The sequence below is a fragment of the Abrus precatorius genome, unplaced genomic scaffold (genome assembly GCF_003935025.1).
Source record: "Abrus precatorius isolate BTA unplaced genomic scaffold, Abrus_2018 Scaffold6, whole genome shotgun sequence".
In the NCBI taxonomy this organism is placed as follows: Eukaryota; Viridiplantae; Streptophyta; class Magnoliopsida; order Fabales; family Fabaceae; genus Abrus; species Abrus precatorius.
In genome coordinates this window covers 7,262,007-7,273,172 of record NW_020874406.1, presented here as the reverse complement: position 1 = coordinate 7,273,172, position 11,166 = coordinate 7,262,007, and the positions used below count along the sequence as shown (strand labels likewise).

Sequence of the window (11,166 nt, the reverse complement as noted above, 5' to 3'; positions counted from 1 at the left end):
TTAAGTATGTACACCTCTTCATATTGCTTTTGTTGTTGGCCAACTTTTAAAGATATTTGAGTAAACCTAGTATGGTACATTGGCAGGCTGCAAAACTTGTTTTGAGATATCTGAAAGGTAATAGAGATGATATGATTATATATATAGGAGGTCAGATCATGTTGAGAGTTTGATTTTGTGAAGAGTATCCCTGAGACTTTGACATTATGATAACTTTATAATGGAAAGTTTCTTTTTTGATAATAAGAGCTCAAAGTGGTTGTTGCCTCATTAAGACAAAACACTTGTTAGAGTTGAAATGTTGAGAGAATGAGTTCCTCTCTCGCTCTACATTCTATTTTCTAGTTGATTTTCTATTACAAGAGACAAGAACCACAGGTCATGAACTCATCAATTTCTAAAGTAATTTTGACATTTACTCTTAGTTATAACATTTAATTTCATTTGTTATATTAAGAATTAGATTAAAATATTCTTCAAGGAGAGATTTCCAACATGAGGAGATATAGATCTATGCAACTCATATCCTTCATGTTCAACTTATCGTAAAGTGAATAAGCAAGTGAAAGTATATGCACCAAAACATAGATGACAAAGAAGAAAAATACTTTATTTTTTTGCAAATGAATAGTTGCAAGTTTGTTAATTTTTTTACTGGGTAGAGAGAGTTTAGGTAGAAGTCTCTAATGAGTAAGACACCATAATGCAACTCTCAAACTTTAAGATAATAAATACTTAGGTCAATATCTCTATATAGACCCTTAATTTGCCTATATCGCATTCTATGTGAGACTAATTCACTTGATTTCAACACATTTTTTTGAGTTTGATTTCTTTACTTCGGTTTCATAATGACTAACTATTAGATTGGAATAAAGAAGCGCGTTTTAATTAACTTTATTTAAACATTATTTTTAATTTAATTAACAAATAAAAATAATATTTTATACAAAATTTTAACGAGAAGTAATAATAGACATTCTGAGATATAGACTCAATCACTAAAATAACTCGTATTTTCACGTTCATCTGCCCAACACAAGATGTGAAAGAGTGGTGGGTTCCGCTGAGAAGATGTGAGCGCTGGGTGAGGCCGTGAACGTATGATTTCGCTGACAGAATGTGCCTCCAAACTTTACTGACTGAAAGATAAATGTAGCAATGGTTTATTTTATTTTTCCCATTTTCGTCTAAGTCCGCAGAATTTGGTTAAAAAGGTGGAAGAAAATTAAAAAGAAAAAAGTTAACAACCTGTCTCGTTTATATATTTTCAAACAAATCTTATATTAATAATATTTTATTCAAATAATATCTGAAAGTACAAAATATACTTAGTCCATATAAATATATTATTAACTAATGACATAACACGCATTTGATTATACTACATCACTTAATAATTTTTATAAAATATAAACTTATTAATTCAACTGTTTTTTATATTAATTTTATTATTATGTATATTAAATTTTATATAATTTTAACATTTGTAAATATATTATTCTAAATTTGATAATTATATTTTAAAAATATATTATTAATTAAAATAAAGTAACAAATAAAATACTTATTAATTTATTTTATATGAAATTTTATAAAGTTAATATATCATAATTTTTAAATTATCCATAGGATTAGTTTGTTTCAAATTTTATAAAAAGCTACTATTAAACAATGTAATAAGCAAGTTTTATACTTGATGTCGAGTCTTGTTCAATAAAATCCAAGTTTGAATTGGATTTATGTCCAAACTTATATTAGCATAAAAAATTTTAAATAACATAGTTACATAGCTGAACATTTGAGTAAATTTATAAAAAAATTATAATTGATTCAATCGGAAATTTAAATGTGATTAATTGAGGAATAATCAGTACCTTATTCCACCTTTATCTATGATTATTATTACCACATCTTTTATTTTAATAATTGTAACAAAATAAAAAAATGAAATTATATATTCTGATAAGTTGTAAGATGCTTCCTCCCTTAACCAGTAACAGAGGCAGGCTTTAAAGGCAATAAATCGGCTATTGATTCTGGTCCATATATCTCAACCAGTTGTTCCTGTTCCCCAACAAATGATACTCAAATTAGTAGTAATCTTGCAAATAAATGCACCAAAATACATAATTCATCAACAACTCGATGTTCGTTATTAACTTCCAAATAAATCAAAGCTGGTGAATAAATAACTATTATCTAGAAAACCAACTCCAAATGTGATATTATTGGCACTTTCGACTGTCTATTCATACTTATAATAAATTAGGTTGGTGATTGTTGATTAAATCCGAGTAAAAACCATATTCAAGAGGCTTTTGGTTAGAGAGATTATACTGAACTCAGATACAAGTTATAAAGTTCCATATTAAATGGGTTACATGAGAACCAAGATAAACAAAACTAAGATTCGTTGACATCAACCTTCTCTTTTGGTAGAACCTATTTACTTCAATTGAATGAACCGTAAATAGTTAAATAAATAGAAAGTAGAGTTTAAACAACGGACCTCTATGAAATCATTCTCGTTGCAAAGCTCCATACAGTCTTCAGAAAGACTCACCAGCCTTTGTGTTAGCAAAGAGTTTTCATCCTTGAGAATTCTAATGTTATTATGTAGCTCGTCACATTCCTTCTGAAGAAACAAGTAATGAAAACATCACATGAAATTTACTATTTCCAAGTGCTCATCAAAGATATGATTTAGCTGATAAGAGAGCCAAGTTCCTATTACCATGTTCCAAAAATCAAGATAAGTGATTTTGACAATGTATTGTATGTTTATCATGAATTTATTAGCTTACTTTTCTGAAAATTAGACCATGCATCCATTCTCAATACGTGACAACTTATCATCGGCATCATGAGAAGTATAGACAAGTTTTGTGAGACTAATATCAACAAGAAAACTTAGATCTAATGTCTTCTGACGTATGCTCTAGAACACAAAAATAGCAGAAGAAAACAGAATTCATTTATCTTCTGTAATTTTTAGTAAAAAAAAACAAACAAGCAATGTGTCACATTTCTACACCACAATAATGAATGACACATTAACGGATCTCTTTCTCTCCTCTCTTTGGACAAGTAACTAGGAATAGGAGTAGTATTTATACGTTATTCAATTATTTAATTATATTTAGATCATCATAATTTTTAGGTTAAATTAAAAATTGAGTCCATTACAATGGTATTATGTTAGTCTTTATACCTAACAACATTTTTCGTTTTAGTTCCTATGCAAAAGAAAACATTTTGGTCCCTGTATGAAAATATCGCTACATTTGGTACCCACACCTAACAACATTTTTCAATATAATCCCTATGGAAAAGTACTCTAAAACCATTATAATCTCAATAAATGGTGGAGACTGATTTTTTGAAAAAATCATGTAAAATTCTTTCATATAGCATTAAACTGAAAAACAATGACAAGTATAAAAGTTCAATTTTTAATTTACCCTAAAATTTCGTATATTTTTAAATAAATATAAAATTAAAATAAGGATTAAAAAAAAAAAAAACTAGGCCCAAAGAAAAGATGGAAATTTTAAAACAATTCATTTACTTAGTAGTACAGGAGATGTATAGAACATTTTCATAGTAATTCTGAAGATATATAGTTACATCAGATCCAACAAAATCTGCAGCTTGGCACAGTTATTTTACTAGTATGTACCTCTTTCCTTATCCTTGATCTCTTAGCTGATTCCCTGTTTGACTGTCTTTTCCTTTCTTTGCGTATTTCATCCTTTTCCTGTCAAAAGAAAGGTACCTCAGCAGGAAATAGTAGACATGGCCACATGGGTAAGAATTAAACTGAGAAACCTTAAGGAGGGATTTACATTCTGAAATGTATTGACCAGATCATTTTCAATGCAGTACATATTTATAGCTAAAATGCTAACATAACATGTAGATAGCATTCACAGAACGGGCTCATAATTGACAGGATGAAATGTGGAAAGGAACAAAATAAATGCAAAATAAAACATAAAAAAATTCAAATAATTTGAAGATGTTACTTCTTCCAGGATCAGCTGCAATATAAGAAAAAGTATAGTAGTATTATTGGCACGTAGATTAATGATAGGAGTAAATAGATGGCGTAACTGTAGTTGTTAACTAAATTGAGTATACATAACAAAGTTAAAGATGGAAAATCAATGAGTTCAATCTCAACCCATATAATATGGCTAAGGAGCATCTTGTGTGTGATTCCAAAACAGAGCTAAATATTAATGTTAGAGATATAAAATTACTCATGTATCTTCACCTAAGAGCTTAAGCTTTTAGGAGAGTTGATCCTTCACATGATATTCTTCTAAATAAATTTGTGTTTCAACACAAGGTAAAACACACCTATGAATTGTCTACACTTCAAGCCGAAAGGACTCTTGTCTTGTGAGGTGGTGCATTAAGATATAAAATCATTTCATTTATAAAATAATTTGTGTTTACTGACAATTAACAATAAATTCCCTTTCTCACACTAGTTATATTTTCTTCCATACTAATTATAAATGGCATATGTAGAGGAGACAATAAAAGGAAGAGGAGCTGATCAATATGATTTTTTCTTTCTTACAGCTTCTTTCTTGATATATTTCAAGATTTCAACATTGAATATGTAGTTAATCACTAGCACTAAAAGCCGTAAACTTGAGATACAAAAGCACAATTACATCAACAAAACCTTTTATATGTGCATTGTTCAACAACTTAATTTAAAAGGGATTAGAAGTTATATTAGAAAGTGGATTGTTTTTGTATTTTAATTAATCTAGCAATAAAAGCTAACCAAACATAGTATAAAAAACCATAGAAGTTTACCATACCAATTTTGCAAGTTGAGCATTAGTGCCAGATGCATTTAGGCCTGTCCCAAAATTATGATTCAGTTCCGTTGAGTTTGCTGCAGAGTGGTAAGATCAAAGAATTTTAGTAACGTGAACTTCATTACAGTTTTCACCTTCTGTGCATCTTGCTCAGATCTCAGTTTATAAAACATGAATTTTCATTGTTCAGATAAGCAAAAGACAAATCTATGGCCTTGAATATACCATTTTTAAGCATCAAATTACATTGCAGCTTCTTAGCTGAAGGAAAATCCTGCAACAGAAAGGATATCATTTAACATGTTTTGCCAGATTCTAAGCATCTTGAACTACACATATGAATAAACTAATGCATCTTTAATTTAAGATTTAGAAAATTAGTATTTTTTTTAGTGTTCTAAACATAGCAGTGGGAGAACATGTGTGTGTGTAAGATCAACATACATTGTTTGTGTCACGGTCTTTGTCCTGTGATCCCTTGCTTCCATTTGTTGCACTGTGCACAAATAATTTTTTATTTAGGTTTGAACAAAAGTGATCAAAATGGTCTCTAGACAAACAAAATGTACCTCCGTGACACTACATCTCTGCTGTCTTGTGGTGTTGAAGATTCATTTTCATTTTCTCTTGATTTGTCAGTAATTAAACTTTCAGGTTGTAAGTTTCTAGCACATCCATTCATTGAATTCATATTTTGTTCACCAAAAGTATTGTATACCATTTCTGAAAAAGCCAGTGCAGCATCCTGACCCAAAACAAGTAGGTTTAATCCTATGAGAATGTGAGTGAACATTCTATTAAACCTAAACCAACTGGAAACTTGAATTTTACAGAAATTATGGAAGGAAAAATAATTTAAGTTACTATGAATAAATTGACAGAAATATTTAGGATTACCCCAGCTACTGTGGGTTTACTGGACAGCTTGCTGGGATCATGCAAAGCATCAGATTGAAGTAGCGTGCTGCTTGCCTAGACCAAAGAACAAAGAATGTGGAAATGAAGAGTGTAACTTGTCCCTTTGTCATAAATGCAAGCTACATGTATCACTACACTACCTGATATGGCCACATGTAGAGAGACATGTAAGAACCAGCTCCATGTTGACTTAAAATGGGAATTGGAGTAGACTCTGACCCGTTATATGCCTATTTAAAGAGAAGCAGGGAATCAATTTTGTTTTCATGAGAAACACAAGTATACATGATCAAGATACCAACACAAATTGGTTAAAGCAGAGAATGTTTTTCACCTGCATAGAAGTAGTCCATTGCGGTGCGCCAAGAGTTCCCTGCTAGAAAGATAAAGCAAAATCAACAAGAATATTAGCTATAAGCAAATTGCAGAAAGAGAAAATTGGTTAAGATGGCCATGGCATTATTACTGACATCTTCAGGCACCATATTGTAAGGTGTACCAAACGTATTAGATTTTTCTGTCCCCATCAAGCTCAAAAAACTTGTGATCTCAGTAGCCTCCCACCTTAATAACTGCTTTTAAAAAAAATTCCAAGTGAACAAATATCCAATGATGAACAAGGACAGGTTCATTTAAACATGTGAGCTAGTTGTTCTAAAGAAAAAAACAAACAAAATTCAAGCACAATCCTTTTGTTTCCCATCTGTATTCTACAGAAGGATAATTGTCAAGGAAAATTTGGTTGGTTCATTACAAGTTCATCAATTACTTGACAGAAGGCACCTACATTGGCATTACCGGATAATGATTAATCAAGTTTCATTCATTCTAACTGAAAAAAAACAAGATTAAGGATATGTTTAACTAAACAGCTAAATTAAGCACTTATTAAAAACCTTTTTATCAAATGAGAACTAATTCATAAACTTGACTATTAAGCTTCCTGAAGTCCGTTAAAAAAATTTTATAAGATCATAACGTACTCTCATGGATCCAAATAAGGTCTTCCAAATGCCCTCTAAATATATTTAACCAAATAAATAAACGTAACTTATTTCCACTAAATAAATAACAAAATGCAAATTTTTTCTTCCTTTCCACTCAATCTTTTATTTCTTGATATTTAATTTGATATTGACAACCATAAATTTGAAGGTGAACCCTTCCTCCAGTTAAACAATCCTCTATTAACCAAAGAGAAAAGAAAGGAAAAAGAGAAAGAGGCTTTTTTTAATAATAAACTCCGGAATTTATGTTATTAAAAAAAAGTACCAGGAATGAATAAAATTTCGATAATCTAGTATTATTAACTAACGTAATACGATCATAGTGGATGAAAAAAAAGACACATTTTTTTAATCAAATAATGATCTACCAGGATTGATTGCAAGACCCACTAATTAAATTTAATGAAAATTATGTATTTATCCCTCCAAGATGGTCCCTCTAAGATGGTGACACATGTTTTTGGAGAACACAAGCGAATCCAAATTCGAATGAATATTGCATTGTCAGAATTTTTTCCAACAAAATAAATCCACACATATACTGCTACGAACTGAAGAGGGAGAAAAGACCAAAAAATCTAAAAAGTTAGCACAAAGACTGAGAGAAGAGAAGATGGGAAGATAAAGAACACAATCAACCTATTTGAATCACTGAATAATAGTAATAAAGGGAAACCAAATGTAAAAAAATAGAAGCAAATAGCAACTAAAAAGTGAAGAAAAGCTTCAAACTTACCAGCCCTGAAAGAAGAGAGAGAGAGAGAGGACGAAAAAGAAAGGAAAGGAAGAAAACCTGCGTGGCGCGAAATACTGTCTCTAGATATAGATATGTACAAGTGTCTTGTATCAAAAATAAATATCAAACCACAGTTTTATTATTTCGAAATTTGAATTGTGTTATAATGGTTAAGTATTGTTATTGTATGTAGATGTCGCGATATAATTGGACTATCATTATTGATTCGATTCAAATCATTTTCACAATAATATATAATCTATCTTTAATCCTTTCCCTCTCTAAAATATTCTCTAGTTGTGAAAAATAAAATAAAATTGAACCCGTGTCTCTCACTCTTAATAATCTACGACACCTGCAATTAATACGTTCTTCTTATTATTTTTTTTGTTATATGTTCATACGTACATATTGCTAACTAAATATGATGTCAATATCAAGTCTTTGTGCGATGATAGTGTTGATTTTTTTTTTTTAAAAATCTATTTATCAAATGACAATTTTATTAATTAAATAATACTAAGTTTAGTTAAAACATTTTTCAAAGATAAAAAAACTAAATTTAACTATTTAAAGTTAAAAAATAAAAATAATAAAGGAATAAAAATAAAAACTTATTAAATTGTAAAATTATAATTGAAACTCATTAAATTAAATTAGTACCTATATATTCTTAATAAGTTTTAAATAATACTAAAAAATATATTATTAATATTTTTCATTATTTTACACAACAACAAATCATCCCTTTAAATATCAAAATATGACATTTTAAAAAAAGTTACGAGAATATGACAATTTAAAAAAAAATGAGCTGAAAAATTGTTATTGGTAGTTTTTAACAGTTCAAAATTTTTATCATTTAAAAAAAATTATCATGTTTTTAATTTTTTTTAAATTGACTGGAGATTTTTTTTTAAAAACTATTTTTTAAAAAATCATTAACGACGATTTTCAGTACTTCATAATTTTCAGTTATTCCATCTCTAAATTTCTGTATCTGCACCAAGGCAATTTTTGAACCCATAATTTCTATAATTTTTTCAAATAATCTCATTTTTAGTATATATTATTTTTAAATACCATATAAAAATTTAAAAACAGTACTGTGATCATGAAAAACAATTTCATACTATATAGCATTGCTCCAAATATAAATATTTTAACATCATAGACGGTTAGAATTATCACTGAACCCGTGAAATTATGCAGTTCACGGCAGAGGACCCATACACGTCGGAGAATGGAGAATCTTCTCCTTGGATTCTTTATTTATAATTTAATAAATGCTTCCAAAACAATAATTTTTCTTGTCTCTCTCATTGGAAACTCAACCTGTTTCTGGGATCCTAACAATGATGTCTCACCAAGTGTTTTTTCCTACCACATTAATCCCCTCACTTGCCTCTGCTCCAAACTAGGAGTTTAGTGACATTGTCATCTGTTGTATGCTGTTACAAATAGCTACAATTGAAGGCCATTAGTTTGCATAGAAGAAGCTGAAAATTGCATACTAGCCATTTCCCAAGATATCATCCAAAATGCGGATTGGTCCCATATGACCCAAGTTGTTAAAGAAGCCTCGAACTAACACATTCCAAGTGGCAACATTGGGAAAGATTCCTTTATTTAACATTTTATTTAGATACACGATTGCCTCTTCAATGCCTAACCAATTACAGATACCCCACAAAAGACTAGTATGTGCTATTATGTCTGGACACAGTTCCTTTTCTGCAGTAAGTTTATCCAAAAGCTGGATGGCAGTTCTTACCTTACCCAGCTTACAGTATGCATAAATAACTGTATTAATTGTAATGTCATCAGGCTTTACTCCATTTATCAACATTCTACACAAAAGTTGCAAAACGCGTTCTTGCATTCCAAGATAAGAAAAACCACACATAATAGTGTTGTAAGTGACAGAATTTAGCTCCACCTTCCTTTCTTCCAACTCCCTTATAAGCTCACAAGCTTCTCCGAATCTGTTCACCTGAAACAGACCATCCAACAACTCATTATATGTTCTGATATCAGGCGAACATCCATATTTCTCCATCTCATCAAGCACATGCATTGCCCACTGCACTCTTCCACCACGACACAATCCCTTGATGAATGTGTTGAATGTAACAACAGTTGGAGGATAACCATCTGTAACCATTTTGTCGATAAGTTGATAAGCTTGGTTAAACATAGAATTCTGACAAAGGACATCCACCATGGAGGTGAATACCACAACATTAGGATGGCAACCACAATTGATCATCTTGTTCCATATTTCAGAAGCGCCCTGCAAATTCCCACATTTGGTAAACCCGAAAATAAGAGTGCTAAACGTGGTCACATTAGGCTGGCAAAAATCATTCTCCATCCGATTACAAATCGATATAGCCTTAGCCACGTTCCCATTCGAACACAGACCATACAGGAGAGTGTTGTAGGCGACAACATTCGGCTTAACTCCCTCCTGAATCATAAGATTCCACAGGGCAAGCGCATCACCCAGTCTCCCTCCCAAGAAATAGCCTTTGATCAAGGAACAAAACGTATGAGCATTGGGGCCACACCCTCTCCTAATCATTTGGCCAAAAACCGCAAGAGACAACTCAACATTTCCCATATCAGAAAGACAACTAATGACAGTGGAGTAACTAACAACATTGGGGTCAACATCCTTCTCCGCCATCTCCCTCATCAAATTAAAGGCCTCCTCAACTCTCTTCTCCTTGCACACCCCAAAAATCAAAGCATTATAAACAGACACCAAAGGCTCAAACCTCAAAGCTAGCTCCTTTGCCTTACCCACATGACCAAACCTACACATAGAAGACACCACAGTGGTGTAGCTCACCGCATCCGGTGCACAGCCCTTGTTAGACATTTCCACAAGCAGCTTGCAAGCACCATCAAGTTTCCCATTCTTACACAAAGCCTTGAGAAGCATATTATAAGTAAACACATTAGGCTCCAAACCTTCACCCTTCATGTTGTTATACACAGGACCAATCATGTTAAACCTATTTTCACCAAGCAAAGCATCCAAAAGGTGGTTATAAATCTTCACTGTGGGCTTGCACCCAAACTCCCTTATCCTATAAAACATCTTCAAAGCTTGATCACTCAACCCTGCACGTTTATACGAATTAATGACACATATGAACAAGTCCTCAGAGCAAGGTACAGCTTCAAGCTTCATCTGCTGCAAAAGGTACTGAACCTCATCAATGTGAGAGTTTCTTCCAAGCTTCTGAATCATGATGTGGTATGTGAGCTGGGTGTGTTTGAAAGCTTTAGAATTGGCCAAGTACTTGAAGTGCTGCAATGCCAACGCAACATCTGGCTCGTGTTTCAACGATTTTGCAACGTGGGATTCATGGATGGGAGAGGGTGGGAAGTGGGAATTGGGAATTGGGGGTGTGTTGAGCACCAAGGGGATCGAAGGCTTACGCACTTTCAATAGTAAGGAACACCCATCTTTCAGATACATGGCTTTCAACTTCAATGTGTGCCCTCAGTGACTTAGAAATGATAATCCACCATACACAACGAAGACCAGTTTGATGAAAGCGAAGATCAAGTGCATGAATAATTTGGGGTCCAACGACCCACAATTCATTAGCTCTACGTTAACAAGCTCTCTACCGCCGCCAAGTAAAGAAAA

At 31.8% G+C, this 11,166-nt stretch overlaps 2 protein-coding genes across 2 annotated transcripts; both read right to left on the bottom strand.

Annotated features, from left to right (window-relative positions):
* Positions 1 to 1,809: 1,809 nt before the first annotated feature.
* LOC113869031 (G-box-binding factor 1-like) lies at positions 1,810 to 7,590 on the bottom strand. The gene is made up of 12 exons (XM_027505135.1): positions 7,560 to 7,590; positions 6,230 to 6,331; positions 6,094 to 6,132; positions 5,900 to 5,989; positions 5,739 to 5,813; positions 5,411 to 5,586; positions 5,286 to 5,337; positions 5,088 to 5,115; positions 4,842 to 4,918; positions 3,683 to 3,760; positions 2,513 to 2,638; positions 1,810 to 2,067 (listed from the first exon to the last, which is right to left on the bottom strand). The coding sequence occupies exons 2-12, from the start codon at positions 6,284 to 6,286 to the stop codon at positions 1,990 to 1,992; spliced, it is 876 nt and encodes a 291-aa protein (XP_027360936.1). The 5' UTR covers positions 6,287 to 6,331; positions 7,560 to 7,590; the 3' UTR covers positions 1,810 to 1,989.
* Positions 7,591 to 8,747: 1,157 nt separating this feature from the next.
* LOC113869030 (pentatricopeptide repeat-containing protein At3g48810) lies at positions 8,748 to 11,116 on the bottom strand. Its single transcript, XM_027505134.1, has one exon. It carries the CDS (start codon positions 10,990 to 10,992, stop codon positions 9,016 to 9,018), a length of 1,977 nt encoding a protein of 658 aa, XP_027360935.1. The 5' UTR covers positions 10,993 to 11,116; the 3' UTR covers positions 8,748 to 9,015.
* Positions 11,117 to 11,166: the final 50 nt, after the last annotated feature.

Coding starts and splice junctions, on each gene's coding strand:
- LOC113869030 (XM_027505134.1), bottom strand. CDS start 10,992: ATGTATCTGAAAGATGGGTGTTCCTTACTATTGAAAGTGCGTAAGCCT.
- LOC113869031 (XM_027505135.1), bottom strand. CDS start 6,286: ATGGGGACAGAAAAATCTAATACGTTTGGTACACCTTACAATATGGTG. Junction 5,338..5,410: donor AGAGATGTAGTGTCACGGAG/GTACATTTTGTT, acceptor ATTTGTGCACAG/TGCAACAAATGGAAGCAAGG. Junction 2,068..2,512: donor ACGAGAATGATTTCATAGAG/GTCCGTTGTTTA, acceptor GTTGGGGAACAG/GAACAACTGGTTGAGATATA.